We start from the raw sequence: 17904 nt of genomic DNA, 5'->3' as shown, positions 1-17904 counted from the left end.
GGACAGTTTCCCACGGGGATGTCACCAAATGATAGGTGCAAGTTGATAATCAGGAGTCGTACATTTCAATTAATCAATGGGTTGCTCTACAAAATGGGGCCGGATCATATTCTTCGACGGTGTGTGTTGGAAGAAGAGATACCGCAGGTTTTAAAAGAAGCACATGAGGGTCCCGCAGGAGGACACATGGGGCCTGACACCACTGCACGAAAGATATTGCTCGCAGGACTCTGGTAACAATCACGCCACCAGAGTATAGTGGCGAGTATTCCCGCCTGTCACGCGAAGAAATAAAGCTCCACGGGCGTTTGAGAAGACGGAAAAGCTTCCGCTGAAGAAACGCCTGAAGCAAATGTTGTCTCAGGGGACGCAATCATTGTCAGATTTGCAGGGTTCAGCTTTGGAAATTTTTAAGCAAATGCAGCAAACAAGCGATCTCCAAGCCAACGGTAAATTCAGAGCCATGAAACAGGGTATGGAAATTCTTTGACGCACTGTTGGAAATTGGTTTTTGTCAAGCTCTAGTTTCACACAAGCAGATAAGGGCGTCTTCAATTGAGGGGGTTGTCTCATTCAGTTCTTCTTACAAAAGTGCACAGAAGTTTATGAGTGGGTAGTGGCGGTCAGCGAAAATTTGATCATGAAGGAAGAGAGAGGAATTGAAACTAATGGTCCGTGAGAGAAGAAGATAAAGTCCCGCGGGCTCTCAAGCCATCACGTCTCCACCACAGGGGCCGCGGGTTAAGAAACTTCAACCTCCTCCATCTCAGTTTCTCCGTGGGAAATTTAAATAGCCGGTGCGTGGTGTGAAGCTTTTCCGCGGCTCGTTTTTTCCCTTCCACGGATGGTACTGCACGGATGGTTATTTAGCTAACACTTCATTGGTTCAGCTCGCATGCAATAGGAGGAATAAACCATTTTTCTGCATGGAGTCAGCGGGCAAGCGGAAGCCGTGGAAGAGTCGGTAGCAAATATGGAGAAGCATTCAAGAGTTTTGGCGTCGGGAATTCGAGTTGCAGGCCCCTCTGGTTCCAGTAGCAAGAAACAGAAGACCAAGGAAGAACTCACTTATCTCACCGTCCAGTTTGAGAGTCTTAGTGGAAGCAAATGCCGGAAGTGGTGGCAGGAGACCCCGAAGGCAGACCAGATTAAACAGATTTTGATACGGGCACAAGTACATTGGGCTATTCAGCTTCCCATCTTTTCCATTCGGATGTTCGAATCAGTATTGCGCACCATGATAGACATATAGTGTCCAGAGCAGAACAAGTACATTCTTGTACAAAAAGCAGCGAATGACGGTGTCCTTTAAACTAAGAGATTTCACCAGGGTCTTCGGCATTCCTGGCCCTGGCGGGAAGAAAGTGGAAATAAAGAATCACAAACTGTCACAGGAACGGAAGGAGCATTGGATAGCTCTAGTATGCAGGGACCTTACACCCATAGAGAGGGAGGCAGCAGTCCAGGGGACAAGGTGCAGAGGGCTTTGCAGGGACTTTATTCGAGAGGGTCATTGGCGTTGTATCATGGACATCATCAAGAGCAGGTTGACAGGTGCCACCCGAGCTTCAGATATCGCATTGCCGCAGATTGTGTTTATGAATGGGATCATGCAAGGAGTGCTATATGATTGGGCCTCAGTGCTTGCCGACAGGATGGAAGAATTCATGACGCTCCAACACCGAACATTTTTCATGCCGCACCATGCCATCGGGTTGTTTCTAGAGGCAGCAGCTCACCAGATCCCAATGGATGGCTTTGAGGCTCCTCCACGGGGCAAGTTGGCAGACGGGGAGCCTCCCATATTCTACTGGCGACACCTAGATATAGGAGGGTCAGCAGCTGGCCACAAGAAAGTACTCCGCGAATTGGCCCCTCCTGGAGAGACAGATAGCGGAAGGGAGGGCACTTCGATGAGTGACGGGGCTGAATCTGTGGAAGAAGAGGAGAGCACATCGGCTGAAGTTGACGGTGAGACAGCAGGTAGTGGGCCCACATTCTTTACCCCGCCTCAGCTGTCAACTTCAGCACACTTGACTACCTCTTCGACGGTCATTCCGACCTTTGGTCAGCACCATGCCCCGGTTCTTATGACTCCTCCAGCAGAGGCAGATGTCCCACGGACAGTGGCGGAGATGGTTCCACACGCAGTAACGGATGTCGTTCCACGGATAATTGCCGAGCCCCTACCGACGGCTGTAGCGGAGGTGATTCCAGTTACACCAGCGGATGTCACTGTCGCACAATCACCACTACCACAGTCTGAGCCGCAGGTTCAGTTGGAGGTCATTGATTGTGATGCAGTGGTCACCGTTTCATCATCTTTTTTAGCAGAGGCCGAGTCAGCACAGCCAGTACCGGAGATGAACATGGAGCTTGCGCGGGTCGACCAACCGGAGGTGATGGATAGAGCTAGTGGGTTTCTGAGGCAGCAGTTCCGACTCACTCCGACAAAGCGGGGTCCCTCCATTCAATCTCCTAGGCGTTCAGAAACATGGCCAGCGGAACCCCAGCCTCAGATTCAGGAGGGAATGCCACATGCCGTGGTTGCGCCAACAACACAGACGGCAGCACCGGATGTGGGCATGGCTCCCGCTGACGAGGACGGAAACAGTGATGCAGAATGGTCATTGGAGGCCTTCGCCAAGGAGGACTATGGGTCAGACGAGGACAGGTGCCGGGATTACCTCAGGACTATGAAATCTGCATTGAAGAAGGGCCACGATGTGGCAATTCAAGCCCTGACTCGGCGGAGGGAGTGGCACTTGATCAGAGCATATATCCGTGGGATTTGTCCTCGGCGATTCGAGACTTGCTTTATAGACAGGGGCTGGCCGGCAACGGAGACAGCTGAGATGCTGGCCGATTGGGCCACAGAGCCGGAATTGGGACCCATTGACACTCCTATGATGAAGCTGGCACATGAGGTTGTGGGACTGTACAAAGATGTTTACTATGGTCGTCAGCGTGCGGAGGCGAACAGGGTTGCAGCAGAGCAATCATTGGCAGCTGAGACTGAGGCTAGACAGAAACTAACCACCGACTTGGCCGACCAGCAGGCAGCATGGGCCACTGAGCGCGCAGCACTGGCAGATTTGGCAGCCGCGGTGCAGGAGAAGGACTTGGTTAAGCAAAGTACAGAGGCAACGGTTCGAGATAAGGATGCGGCTGAACACGAGATGCAGTTAGCCAGGACGCAGGCCATGGACGCGGCACTTCTTCTAAAGGAGGCCGTCAAAGTCAACTCTCAGATCCAGACAGATCTCCGCATCAGGACAGAACAGGTGTATGAGTTACGTCGCCAGCACCACACTTCTAGGACGCCCCCTTCTCTCTAGATTTTCTGTAGTCTGTAAGTTGTCTCCTAATTTTGTGAGTTGTCAGGAGACGACTGTTTTTTTTGGGGGGGATGGTGTTAGCCGACTGGATGGCTCCGGCAGTGTTTTTGTAGCCGACGGTCCGGCGGTGTTTCTGTAGCCGACGGTCCGGCGGTAAATAGTTTGTAGCGGATAGAATAATGGTGGCCGACGAACTCCTTCGGGAAAGTTCGGCGGTAGTATTTATATCCCGTCCGGGATCATTGTAAATCATCATTCATCTACTATTGCAAATATAATTCTGCTATTCTGCTATTATTATCTGTATGTGTTGATTTCTTTACTTGTACGGTAAACACAACCTTTCAAGTTCACAAGAGTTGAATGACCAAAAATCCTTCATGTATCATATCAAGTAGGCCAGCTCTAGATGGATGCAAAAAAAGTCCTACCATACATGTGGACCAGGAAGTGAAGTAGACCATAAATCCTTTCCATGCTCTTGGCCTTTGGTTGAGTAGGATGACCAAACACCAAGGTGGACTGATGGATAGCATGAACCAGAAATCCTTCCATGTTCTCACAATAAAAGGATGACCATCCTTGATATTGTTGTTTCCCAGCATTTCCAATGAACTCCTAATATGTTTGAATATAAGCAATATGCCTTGGATGAAAAAATTAAAATATTAGGGCGTATTGATTTAGATATGAATGATGCTTATAAGGATTTAGATGCTATAATGAGCTCTCAGTACTTAATCTTTGTTTATAGTGATTAATACCATGCTCAATTTCATAATGGAGGGAGACACAGGTCAACGGTATATGACACAAGGAAAAGATATGCAGCAGATTTTGGAGGTAATTCTTGTTTTAAAAATCAAGGAGAAAGAGGGGGGGTGGGGGTGTGACAATCCTCACTTGGTAACTTGCTGCAGGAGCAAGTGCTGGGCACAGGAATAAATTTTTGGTTTGCAATTGTGATGGTGTTTAAATGTTTTTTTGTTATTATTAAATTTTAGGGTTTGAATTGCATTCGGGGTGGTGTTTAATTTTAGGGTTTAATTAATATTTTGTTATAACTTTAGTAAAGGTTTAAACAAACCTTTACGGGTCTAGTGGTTGCCAAAACCAGTTCTTAACTGTTTGGCTTCGTTTATAAATCCTCTCCGACATCTTTTGGGAGAGTATGATTTGAGATTTTTCTTCTCTTGTGAAGAAGGACTGAGTTGAACAGATGAAATAAATAAAATTGTAGTGCTTTCTTGCTACTTGGGTTTTGGTTTTATTTTATTCACACTGCAAATCGATTAGGGATGCATATCATATCTGTTGTTTTCTGAATAAAATAGTAGTAGTAGCATTGTTTTCTTTTTGTAGAAGTTATTGTTGCAAGAAGCCAGAATCACACCAGAATCTCTGGAAGTTTATTTGGGCAAAAATACCTCTTGCTCGCATAATCACCATGTGAAGTGGCCTGAGTGTGGTGGAGAGCGGGTAGGAGGAATGTATATTACTTTCTTCATGGCCATTTGCAGGAATGGGCTACAGTTTGAAGAAACATGTGTTTGGTAAGCCAGCATCCCTATTTGCTTGCCATCAATGATTCTGAAGCTACTTGGTTGCCAGAAACAGAAATTCTAAGGCAAGGTGGGGATATACAACAGTTGGTCTCCAAGAGGACTTGAGACAAAATTCATCCCCGAGAGTATGCTGCAAGAGCAAGTGTTGGGCACAGGAATAAATTTTTGGTTTGCAATTGTGATGGCGTTTAAATTTTTTTTGTTATTATTAAATTTTAGGGTTTGAATTGCATTCGGATTGATGTTTAATTTTAGGGTTTAATTAATATTTTGTTATAACTTTAGTAAAGGTTTAAACAAACCTTTACAGGTCTGGTGGTTGCCAAAACCAGTTCTTAACTGTTTGGCTTCGTTTATAAATCCTCTCCAAAATCTTTTGGGAGAGTATGATTTGAGATTTTTCTTCTCTTGTGAAGGACTGAGATGAACAGATGAAATAAATAAAATTGTAGTGCTTTCTTGCTACTTGGGTTTTGGTTTTATTTTATTCACACTGCAAATCGATTAGGGATGCATATCATATCTGTTGTTTTCTGAATAAAATAGTAGTAGTAGCATTGTTTTCTTTTTGTAGAAGTTATTGTTGCAGGAAGCCAGAATCACACTACAATCTCTGGAAGTTTATTTGGGCAAAAATGCCTCTTGCTCGCATAATCACCATGTGAAGTGGCCTGAGTGTGGTGGAGAGCAGGTAGGAGGAATGTATATTACTTTCTTCATGGCCATTTGCAAGAATGGGCTACAGTTTGAAGAAACATGTGTTTGGTAAGGCAGCATCCCTATGTGCTTGCCATGAATGAACACATGTAACCTGTAAGGTGTTGTTCATATTTGGTGTTTCCCTGTAGTTTTTTTTATTTATTTCTTCTTTCCATCCAATATTGAGCCTATTATAGGCTTTGTTCTTGTTATCTCCTCATCACAACTAGAGCAAGATAGCATGCGGAGGCAATTAGAGAACCCTAGGCAACAGATTAATGGAGACAAAGGTAATAAGTGCCAAGTTAGGCTTAGAACATTTTGAAAAATGGAATTTGGGAATGAGGAGAGGTAATTGAGGAAGATTGCTTCCATTAAAATGCCCAATAACAAAGTAATTATTATTCCTCCTTAAACTCTAGATCCTTGCAAGGATCAACCAGAAGAAAGAACTATTTGCCCAAAATGGCCAAAAGGTGTAGCTACTGATAGGCAGGTCATCGACTGGTGGAAGGATTTTGAGGCAAAGGGATCAAAGTCAAATCACTAGCAAATGGTTTCTTTGAAGTGAAATCCAACTCAATCAATCAGAAAGCCAAGATTATGCAAGTGGACCTTTAATGATGAATGACATAGGTTTCAAAATACAAGAATGAGCACCAGGTTTCAACCCCCATAATTAGAAAATGGGGAAAACCTTGTTGTGGATTTGTGTCAACGATTTCTCCATGGAAATTGGAGTGTAGAATTTTTCAACTTCAAACAGACTAGAAACCTATAACAATAGTTGAAATAATTGTTATCAGCAACTTATCGCCAAGGGCCCAAAAAATCAGCAAAATATCGGAGATTAACTAGTAACTTATCACCAAAAAAAACGTGTACTTAAAAATTTGCTTAAATTTAATTAAAAATGCATTTTTTTTGCAAATTTCAATGAGATGCATCTAATGAGTCAGTAAATGCGTAAACAAAACAAACAAGTTGTGTCTAGATAAATTTAAATGCACATAGGATACAAAATGATATCCTTGTGTGTAATGTTGATGGTTGGCAACCATTGCTTGATAGTTTGAACTCTAAAGCAAACTAAAAATAGTAAATTGTCTTTATGAAACTACAAGTATATACAAGTACATCATCAAAATCGTCTACATCTTATTCTGCCCCTTCCTTGTAGCTCTAGCAAAAACTACTGGAGTGCTATGGGGTTGTGTCAAATTTGTAATGTCCCCACTACTAGGGTTAGTAAACACCTACAAAATAATTGCTAGAATCATAATAATAACAAATCTTAACTATACTATTCTACCCTCTATCTTAACCCCAACATTAAAGATGTCTCCAGACCGGGTTTTCTAACCCTTAGCTATATGACTATCTTCTCTAGAGTGCGCCCCTTAAGGTTCACATATGCATATGTTGACATCATCAGAATGTTCTGTCCATTATCTAATTCTCATCTAGCAATATATACAAGGGTTGTATTGATCTCTCACACTAGCACTATAAGTCATTATATGAGGGTTTCTCTAACCTCTTCCACTGGGACTATGAGTTATTGTTCTCATCTAGCTATTTATATGTGGGTTGTAGTGACTTCTCGCACTGGCACTATAAGCAATTTATACAAGGGAACAAACCTCACACACTGGCACTACGAGATTCCATCAATCTCAACTTAGCCATTTATATAAAGACGACCCCAAACTCTATACTTATAGAGATAAGTGATGTCCCTATACTGGCACTTAGCTATTAATCAAATGCTTATCACATAAGAAACTAGATTGATCTCTAATAATAAATCTTTAAATATTATTTCTTAGATTATTGTAAATTTCCAATATCAAAACTTTAAATAACATTCTTATAAATTTTCATATATTAAATAATATATATTTATATAATACCTATGCTCCACGGAGTTTCCGGGACAGGGACGTTTTAGGGGACGGGAACGTGTTTCCGGTACGGGTACGGGTCGAAGCCAAAATTTAGGGGACGGGACCTCAGGGGACGGCTATAAAATATAGGGGATTTTAAATTTTTTATATATGGAGAATTAGACTTCTTTAGAGATATATTTCTGATATGCATACCATAACAATGATAAATCATAACATTGATAAACCATTCACCATAGAATACATGGAAATTGAAAACTATTAAGATTAGAATCAAAATGAGAATATGATATGATGATATATCCGAATATCGCATACAATTAGCAAAAATGCCCAAAGGCTCCAAGTATCAATCTATCATCATCATGCATGAAATGAAAATCAAAATGACACAATGAAAGTAAATACTAGAAGTGTAAATGAGATGTCCAACTCCATAATAATCAAAAGCAATAATGTATCTGAGTATCTGAAAAGCAGAAAGCCAAATATATGGCTGTCCTCTAGGAATCTAAATCTCTATCTAAATCAAGATCATCATCAATCTCATCCTCTGAATCACTGGCAGGGGTAGGCAAAGGGTCCTCATCCAATGGAACTCCAAGCAGCCCTGGGGGTGTGTTATCCTCATCAATCTGCAATGCATCCTCAGGATTAACATCCCAACGTAGTGCTGGAGTCTGTCGATACTCAAGACTCTGTCGCTCCTGTAGTCGCAATACACTATGAACAGCCACAAGCTTCTCTGATCGTCTAGAGGTAAGGTTGTTCCTCTTGACCGATTGAATGAAGCTATATGTAGACCAATTCCTCTCTGCAGCAGAGGAACTCGCAACCTGTGAGAGAAGACGGGTGGCAAGGGCTTTCAGCTCAGGTGCATCTCTACCATGCCATGTCCACCATCCAATCGGGTCCTTTTGAGCTAATGTAGCTCTATCAGTCCTCGCCTCTGGTCTACCAAATGTTGGACCACGAAGATTGGCAAAGTCAAGCCATTGCCCTCGAATTTTTGCAGCATCCTCTGCACTATACATTTTTGAAAGGGCCTTGAAGAAGCCGTCCTTCACCTATATTGAACAAACAAAAATTAAGAAGTGAGAACTTAGAGTTTATAAACTTTACAAATAAAATAAAATATTTAAAAATGTATTATAAAATCAGAATTCTTTAATAAATTAAACTCACCTCCTCATCATTAGATGGAAGCACTCTCCCAGGCCTTGGTGCATACCATTTTGGATTGACTGCATAGGCTGCCATATGAAGTGGGTTGTTCATAGTGTTCCACCTTTTCATTACAATGGGCTTAAGATGCTCCTCGTAGAACTCCAAAGTAGGTTCCTTATCTTTAACAGCTTGCTTGATCTGCCCAAGCATGCTATCAAAAGTCTCATAAATCTCTCCAAGGCTAGGAGAGTCAGTATCAGCATATCTAATGACCTGCACAATAGGGTCAATGAAGGAGCAAATGTATCTGCAAATGAAAGAAAATTGCAAGTGAGAAACATAATATGTTAAAAAAATCAGCAAGTGCTTAAATCAAATTTTTTTTTTTATTAAATCAGCAATAATAACAATTATGATATCCACCAATTCTTAAGTTTCTTACCTCATTGTGGTCCACCAATGTTCATCTAGGATTCTTCGTTTGACAAGTCTTCCATCTGGGGTGCTTGATTCATGCCATCTATTCCACTCTGCATTGACCACCATGGATTGTAAGGCCTCTTGGACCTCAAGCATCCTCTCCAACAAAATGAAGTAGCTAGCATATCGAGTCTCCACAGGCTTGAGGAATTCTTTTTTGGAAAATGTCCTAAATAATGCAAGAGATGTGTGATGATTGCAAATAAACATTTGCACGTCTCTAGCCTCAAACACCATAGTCTTTATCCAATCAATTTTCCCAAAGTCCTTCAAGGTGTTATTCAATGCATGTACACAACATGGGGTCCAAAAAATGTGTCTATAGGTGCTCTCTATTATCAATCCAGCTGATTTACACACACGGGCTGAATCAGTGACTACTTGCACAACATTTGAAGTCCCTACCTCTTCTATAGCATCCTTCAAAATCTGAAATTGGAAGGATGCATCCTTCTTTTTTCCCGAACAATCAATGGCTCTAAGAAAATAGGCCCCTGCTGTACTAGTGACAATAAGATTGATGAGTGGCCGATGTTTGATATCGGTCCAACCATCCATGATAATAGAACATCCATCACTCATCCATGTTTGCCTCATATCCTCCATCAAAATGTTTACTTTTGAGTACTCTTTGTCAAGGATAGTGGTGCGTAATTTAGTCTCTCCTGGTGGTACAAATGAGGGACCAGCAGCATAAATATCTTTGCACATTTGTTTATAGAATGAGGAACGAGAAACATGGTATGGTATGCCATGAGCAACAAGAAATCTGCCAATGGACTCTTCAGCTCTATCTTTTGCTTGTATGTTAAATAAATCAGCCACATTGGTATCTCTCTTAGTCTTGGCCTTTCCCTTCCCTTTACTAACAGTGCTAGTGGGAGTCAATGAGGGTGTGGGTGTGCTACTCATAGGACCCCCGGATTTCAATAACTCCCCCTCCACATACAACCTATTGGCCTCAAGTTTTTCTTCCTCCGTAATTTTTTTGCAACCTTTCACCCCTTGCCCACCTATCCATAAAAGATGGCAATACACTCTTGTGTAGCTCCCAAAATAATGCTTCTTACATAAATGACACTCCCATTCCCTACTACCCCCCGAATTTTTCTTCTTATTCTTGTCTACTTTTGTGGCAAATTGTAGGAGAGGTTTCTTAGGGTTGAATGGGCCTTTGGCATATTGTTTTAAGGCTTTGGAAGGGCACTCAAATGGATTAGGCATAGGGACATCTACATTAGGCTCATCAATGGCTGCCCTAGGTCTTTTTCTTGGTCTTTGTAATTGTGACACTTGAGTTTCTTGCATGGCAACTTCCATGCTATCACTACTTCCCTCACTCTCACTGCTGCTCATGTTTTTGCCTTTGGATTTTACAATGATTTATAGTATACTGCTGCAAGTTATAGAAAAAAAAAAATTTCAATGTTCCATTAACATGCCCTCTTTATGTCATTGAAAAAAATGAAAAATGACAACAAACAACAATGAAGTTTGAATCAAACAAAAAGAAAATAAAAAACATACCTAGAATGAAGTAGAAATGAAGGCAAAACTTTCTCTTCCACCTCCAAAACACACTCCTCTTTTGTTGTTGTTGAATGTTCAATGTTTTCCTCTTCCTCTTCCCAACTTGCAAACAACTCCAAATGAGCAATGAACTCCAACTTTAACTATTTAAGAAGACACATTAGGGTTAACAACTTAACATCCATGTGGGCCCTAGGCGGAATAGAAAAGATTAAATTTTTTTTTAAAAAAACCATTTTTTTTAACTTTTTAACTCACCCATGGCCGGCTGGAAAATAGGGGACGGCGTGGGCAAAAGGGTACGGGCGAGGGACAGGAACGCCGTCCCCGGTACGGAAATCCGTACCCAAGTTTCCTACGAAATTTTTTTTTGCGTTTCGGGGACCGTCCCCTTTCCCCTCAAAAAGGGACGTCGCAGGGTACGTCCAAAATCCGTACCCGCGTCCCCGTTTCGTACCCGGTACGGGTACTAGGGTACAGAGGCAGGGGACGCGTCCCCGTGGAGCATAGTACAATACCAATTTACTCACAAATATCTATATATATATATATATATATATATATATATATATTCCTTAATCAATTCTCCTAAATCCTTCAATACTAAATTATATTCTAAAGCTACTAAATCTTTATCATATTTTTAAATTTAATATATAAATGAAATGAAAGTAAAATCCCATTATTACCTTTTCATCTTACTAAAATTTATGAACATACCTTAAAAGTCTCACTCACTCTATAATTTCAACCTTTTTCCAAGCTTTACTACTTTTATTGCCTATGTAAAATAATATTTTTTGTTTTATTCATTCAATATAAATGTTCTCCTTTCCATTTAATTTGCTTTCCTTATTATTTTTGACATCCTCCTTTTTCTTATTCCATGAATGGAGACATATTTTTATTCTTATCTTCCTTTTTTTGTCAGTGATCAAGGTAATTAAATATCACTTCTCATTACAGGATACAACCATTCCCTTTTAGTGAAGTTTATTTTTAGGTTTTAGTAAAATTATTTGTTTGTTATCTTGTAAAGTAATCTTAAATTGGTAAAGTATAATTTTGTATTTATAGCATTAATAATAATAATATATTTAGTGTTATAATTAGTACTGAATGAATTAATGTTTCTTTCTTTCAATATTATAGATGAACTTCTTAGTAGATATTATTTATTTAATACTTATATTACATTTATTTATCTATTTATAAGGATATTATCATCTAGATAATAATATATTATTATTAATATAGTTAGGCAACATTATGTATTTGAGACATTAATAAATAAGGATAAGAAATGAAATGCATATTTATATTCAGAAAAATATATAGCTTGAGTATATTTGTATTATTTATGTCAACATAGGGTTATGACATAATCCCTTTGCAAAATTGGTTGCGACTCAACCTCCATCCTGGATGTAGACGGTGCTCACACTTGCAATGACTCCTCGTCACCCTCATCCTTTTGAATACCATCCAATCCCACTATGAATCCACCCTCCTCCATAGCTTGCCTCTTTGAATCATAGATCTCGTCCTCTATAAACAAGGGAGGATACTCCTATGATGCCCAATTGCAGTAAGAATCTATGTCATCCAAATCAAGTGGACTAACAAGTGTTTTCTCTGCCTTGTCACACAACCAAAGGTTTTATTGCACAAAGACAAGTCCATTGAGGCGTTTTCACACTAACTTGCTCTTCTTCTTCATGTGAATGATTCGAACAAGCTCCAATTGCACTCACAACTAGATGAACTATAAGGATGGCAAAAGATTTGAAGGGAGAGACTTTGCAGATTTGGGGCATTTCCACCCTAATTTCAACACCAAGCATTTGCAAATTAAAATATTCAAGAGTTAGAAAGCAATGTAAAAACATATTTTAGTTTTTATCTAAATATCATGCATGTGAAAGATTCAAATAATTCAAATAATGTACTTTGGGTTTGAGTGTTTCTTTGTAATGACCCTCCTCAAATCTGCTCTCAAAAATGCTGATGAAAGCTCAAGGAATTTCACCAAACAATTCACATGCAAGGGACATATGACTGATATAGTATTTTAGCTGGCTTTAAATGACTCTTTCTTCAATTTGCATGAATGAGAAACTTGTGCTAGAAGACTCCAAATGGACTACACAATGACCTAACATGAGTGTGCTACTAATTTTGACAATATTCAGTGCATATATATGATCTAAGCATGAGAAATGAATACCTACAGCCAACTGGCATTTTTACAAACAGTTGGTATGCAAACTAACTAGTTGATAAATAATGATATTGAATTGCTTAAATGACAGCAGCAACTATTATCTTCTTAATTGCAATGAAATTTCAAATATAATGCTCATGAAATATGGCCAACACTTTGGCATTTACATGGATTACAAAATGATAATGCTAGTATAATGCACACTTACAGCTGAAACTTATAATACCCTAAAAACAATACTAACAAGGGAACCTAGTTGTAGATGGCTGTAATAATTTCCTTCAATGCTGCCCCTTCTGCTTTGCTTTTCCAATTTTCTTTTTCGAACTGCTTTTTCGGAGCTGCTTTTTGAACTGCTTTTATGGATTGTTTTTTCAGTCTGCTTTTTCGGTTCCGCTTTTTCGGACTACTTTTTCGTATCTTCTTTTTCGGACTGCTACCATGTTAAATCTCAAGACCATATCTTTCAATGGCGTCAAGATTTCCAGCTTGAAGGGATTTTGTCCTTCAAACTATTGAGATATAATCTCCAGAAAATTTCCCAATTTCTTTGATATTTTCAAGCCTACTTAAAAGAAGCTCTTCCATTTCTTTTATAGTGTTCTCACAAGAGCTCCATCCTTCGTTTTCTCAATGTGGGATAAAACATAACTCCTTTTATGTAACTTATGTCTCCAATGTGTTATAAAATAAAGGGGACTCTTTTAATTTAAATATTTCCCAAAAACTATAGTCTATGCATTAATAAAGTTAAATATTTAAATTTAACTTTATAAAATAGCTTTATCAATGCATAACAAATCTTATCAGTGATAAACAAGTCTTCTTGTTGATTTTAAACAATTAGCATCAACATACCGTTGCCACTGGATGTCCGCCCATGCCCAAGATGACTTACTATAAATAGTAAGTATGCCCAAAGTTGCCTCAAAACCCCTCAGAAAGACCTGCAACTGAAACTATCTAGGCCAAATGGCCTCCAAGTCCCTTTAATGTCCTGGTTAGCCTACGGGACCGTGGGGAAATAGGCTAACGACAACATCATGCTATGAATGCTAAAAAAGGGACATTACATTCTTCCTCTCTTTTCCACATCTATAGAGAATAGCTCGCCCCTTGCATTCTAAACCATGTCCAATTCGGACACAATGAGGTGTCTCACCTCAACCTTGGGTACCATCCTCTGCATACATTTAGTGAGGTTGTCATGACCTCTCTACTGAGACCCAAATAGGATGGAGAGAAATGAAAACAAGAATTGAAGAAGTAGCCCACCACATAAATGGGCTGGTAGAGCTAATTGTTCCACCTCCTATCAATAATTTCCCATATGGGGTCAAATTTGAGGTTGTCCCTTTGGTAGATTTCGATAGCCCCTTTGACCCTATCCATGGCATCATTAAGATACCACATTGAGGTTTGATTCCCATCTACAAAGCAGAGAACTCTAATCAAGGGCTCCAACATCTACAATTGAAAAGTAGAAAAAGATTATCATTAATCATTATAGACTAAAGTTCCAAATTAGTGATGAAAGACTTGAATACCAAAAAAAATCAACTTTTGAAATTTCTAAGTTACCTTCACAACTCTTGTAACACTTTGTGCAAATTGGTTGTCAAAGACAATGTATGCAACACTTCCTCCATCAAGCTTCTTTGTATAACTTGAGTTTAGCCATGCTTGACTCAAACATTTTCCTCAAATCCATCAAAGTAAGAATACTTTGCAATGTTAATAAAAGCATTGCAAACCTTGTGACTCTCAGTCTAACGAATTCCTTCCCTTGGTGTGTTCTTTGATCAAGCGAAGAACACAAGGGTGATTGTAGCTTTATTTTTCTATCTTTCTTGCATCCTCTACAACCGGTCTTGCCTAATCGAGCTTTCCTACATCCTCCAAAAGAAGGTCAAGAATATGCACTACACAAAGAATCCCAAAAAGTGTACTATATTTATCTTGGAGGATCCTACCCACTTCCACGTATGCCATTGCATTGTAGGTTATGATTTGCACCAAATTATCAAACCCCAACTCCATTGCAACTTGCATATAATTTCTAGAAAAAGCTTCAAATTTCTGTACCTTGTCGTAGGCATCCAGGATTTCAAAGACTACTTCATCAATGGAAGAAACGAAAAAATTGATGATGGTGCAATTTTTGCCATTCATCCATCCATTTGAAAGAATGGTGCAGCAACATTGATTCCATTGAAATTTTTGCTCTTCTAACTACATCAGTGGCCCTATAAACTGCATATCTGAGCAACCTACACTGATGAAGTAAAATTAACGTTAAGTACACAATTCTGATTTAAAAAATAACTTTCCTTCAACAAAAATAAGTACTATAAAACTAAAAAAAACGTAACTTTAGTCTTCACTCTAAAAATAAAAAATCAAGACATAAGCTATCATGATTCAAAACTAAAAAGTAAAACTGTAAAATAGTTAAAAATTAAAATAAGTGAACTAACTTCTCACTCAAGTCTGCACAAGAGAGCGCCTTGTATCTGTTTCTCGCCACAATAATTAAGCTAAAAAAATTCAACACACATTGAAGTTTCATGACATTGAAGGGGGTGTTGTTTAAGTACTAAAGTTCGGCATATTGAATGTCTACTTATCAATGCACATCTGTAATAAACTCTGCTAATTCTGATCAAAGACTTCATTGTCTGGACTTAATGTATTTTGTCAAACAGTTGGCATGAAACCTTGGCATTAAACTCTGATGCTGTTGTGAAGAATCTGACTCCAAAATATATATAACAATATCACTACAAAACTTGCATACAATGTGATAACCTCAGACAATAACAGTTTGCATTTATAAGACTCTTCAAGTACAGCAGATTCTGAACAACGTTTGTCTATCTTGGGTTATAGAGAAATAATTTCTGAATAAATTCATACATATTTATTATGTTTTAAATCACAGACAAGGGGTTAATGAAACCTGGATACTGCCACTGCTTATAGTCTGGCTGCTCGTCTATGCCTTATTCTCCAATGGACTCTGTTCTGAAACTGCTCACGCCCAGTTATCCTGCTGTCCGTATTGGTTACTGGAGTATGTCTTGGTGTTATGGTTTAACCCATGGTCTCCCTGCTCTTCTACACAGCCTTCCTTAAATCCGATAGGCACCAATCCTTGCATATAGATGAACAACCAACGCACAGACCCTCTGTCAAACTCTTTAATGCAGGGTTCAGCGCTCTTAACACTGCTATAACAGACTGCTGGAGTTAGTCTGATTCCTTAACCCATCCTCTAGAGAAACCCTTATTCCACCTCTTAATCCATGTTCCCTTGATGACTATCTCAGTCATATTAATACCTTCTTCCTGTAACCCAAGCCTTCACTTTGCTGCACTGCCAAATGTATGGTAAGGAGAGAAATGTAGAGTCACATCTGTTACCTGGTAACATTCCTTCGGCTCACTCACGTAATGCTTGATTCTAAGATTCCACCTTGGCTCTGGAGTGTCTGATTTCTCTGCCTGCCATCCAACACCAATCTGCTAAATGGTGATCTGTACATGCCAGTGACTTCAAACAACTGTCCCTCTTTAAGCCATTGAAACTCTAGCTTCCTGAAAACAATGTATCGAATCGAACCTCAGTTCTGAAATGAAATGGAAGTACTAGATTTGCGTCTAGCCTCACTATTTTCCATAGGGGCTTCGTCCTTAGGAAATATCCAGTCACAATAAGCAACCTTTAGGATTTGTTTAATAACATATGTTCATTTTTACAATCCCAATGCAAATGCTTTCCTTTATAACTTCGAAATGAGGAGAGGCTCGAACAACTTAGCAATGTGAGATAAAAGACTATTTCGTCTTTCAGTCACTTAAGTAACTTTATAACTTTATAACACTAAAATATTTAAATAAATCACTTAAGTAACTTGAACTTTAATATTTCTTGAAATACTTGTTTGATCGTCGTGCCGTCTGAAATGGGAATCTCTCCTCATAATTCCCCATGTGACCATATACACTTTCTAAAAATAGAAAGGGTCCATCGCTATTACCCTCGACTTACTATACATAGTAAGTATGGCAAATGGAGTCCAAATGACATTGAATGAAGGTCAAATTCATAAATCGTTGAATGTTGGAGATGAATCAATCCTCAAAAGACCTTCTAACCATCTTCATTAGCCTACGAGGATCCAATATTAGGCTAATCCCTGAAATTCTGATGCAATTCCTACTTTTTAGGAGGTATGATCTTGCCCAGGGTTGGGTCTCCATGAGATTAATCTTTGGGTTCAGTTTCAAAGGGATAGGGCCTGTTTCCTAAATTTTAGGAGCATCCCTAGATTTTAGGGATGAGATTGCCAGTGGATCCTTGATTTTCGACTTCAGTCACAAACAAGTGACAGGATGATTTTATGGTTTGTGATGTCAATTGGACATTTTGTGACTATTTGGGTTATATTTTTAATATTTCCTAAGTTAGTGTCTAATTATTAAATAAGGTTAAGTTATTAGCCATTTTGGAGTAATAAGGGGTTTTTGGCCTCATCTGGATGCGCATCCTTTGGTGTGATAGCTCGTTGGAAAGGTCTCAAAATTCTCTAAATCTTTCTCTTTGGTCTCAGGGCAATTCAGTGAACAGATTTCTGTCTATGAGGAAAAAGGTCATTTTCTAGTAACATGACCATTTTAAAATAAGAAATTATAACACTTTCACTACCCAACGCCACTTGGAGACACCTAGGGTTCAATTTGCAATTGAGAAGGGTTATAAGGAGATAGAAGCTTCATTCTAAGATCATCTTTTGCATATTTGACAACTTGTTTATGAATTTTCTCTATATGGGTGATTTCTAGTCTGGGAAGCAAACCCCAGGTTAGTGATTGGCTAGGACATAGCCCTCAGCAATCTTTGGCACCAAATCTCTTTGGCATTGTGCGTGGTCATTAAGGACAAAGGCTTCAATTCTCATTGGGGTTTCAGCATGGCATACATCTTTCCAGTT

The 17904-nt window shown here is 39.4% G+C and overlaps 2 protein-coding genes across 4 annotated transcripts in view; both read right to left on the bottom strand.

Moving 5' to 3' along the window:
* The window catches only part of LOC149570800 (plant/protein), a 162085-nt gene that overhangs the window by 103871 nt on the left and 40310 nt on the right, over window positions 1-17904 (bottom strand). The window lies entirely within an intron of this gene.
* On the bottom strand, window positions 7918-10921 carry LOC149570801 (uncharacterized). 2 transcript variants are annotated; one of them, XM_089812365.1, is made up of 4 exons: window positions 10684-10921; window positions 9119-10552; window positions 8695-8983; window positions 7918-8576 (listed from the first exon to the last, which is right to left on the bottom strand). In XM_089812365.1, the coding sequence occupies exons 2-4, from the start codon at window positions 10510-10512 to the stop codon at window positions 8013-8015; spliced, it is 2247 nt and encodes a 748-aa protein (XP_089668491.1). In that variant the 5' UTR covers window positions 10513-10552; window positions 10684-10921; the 3' UTR covers window positions 7918-8012. The 2 variants fall into 2 exon arrangements, with proteins under 2 accessions (XP_089668491.1, XP_089668490.1); XM_089812364.1 differs by having other exon boundaries at window positions 9119-10921.

This window comes from Cupressus sempervirens, chromosome 2 (genome assembly GCF_028749045.1).
Source record: "Cupressus sempervirens isolate cs-2001-9-10 chromosome 2, ASM2874904v1, whole genome shotgun sequence".
Taxonomy (NCBI): domain Eukaryota; kingdom Viridiplantae; phylum Streptophyta; class Pinopsida; order Cupressales; family Cupressaceae; genus Cupressus; species Cupressus sempervirens.
The sequence above is the reverse complement of the archived record's forward strand: the minus strand, read 5'-3'. Positions and strand labels throughout refer to the sequence as shown.

Bases quoted from the DNA above. Each gene is read 5' to 3' on its own strand.
- LOC149570801 (XM_089812364.1), bottom strand. From the start codon at position 10,512: ATGAGCAGCAGTGAGAGTGAGGGAAGTAGTGATAGCATGGAAGTTGCC. The intron at 8,984-9,118 runs GTAAGAAACTTA...TTTCATTTGCAG, and splicing joins CATTGGTGGACCACAATGAG to ATACATTTGCTCCTTCATTG. The intron at 8,577-8,694 runs GTGAGTTTAATT...TGTTCAATATAG, and splicing joins TTCCATCTAATGATGAGGAG to GTGAAGGACGGCTTCTTCAA.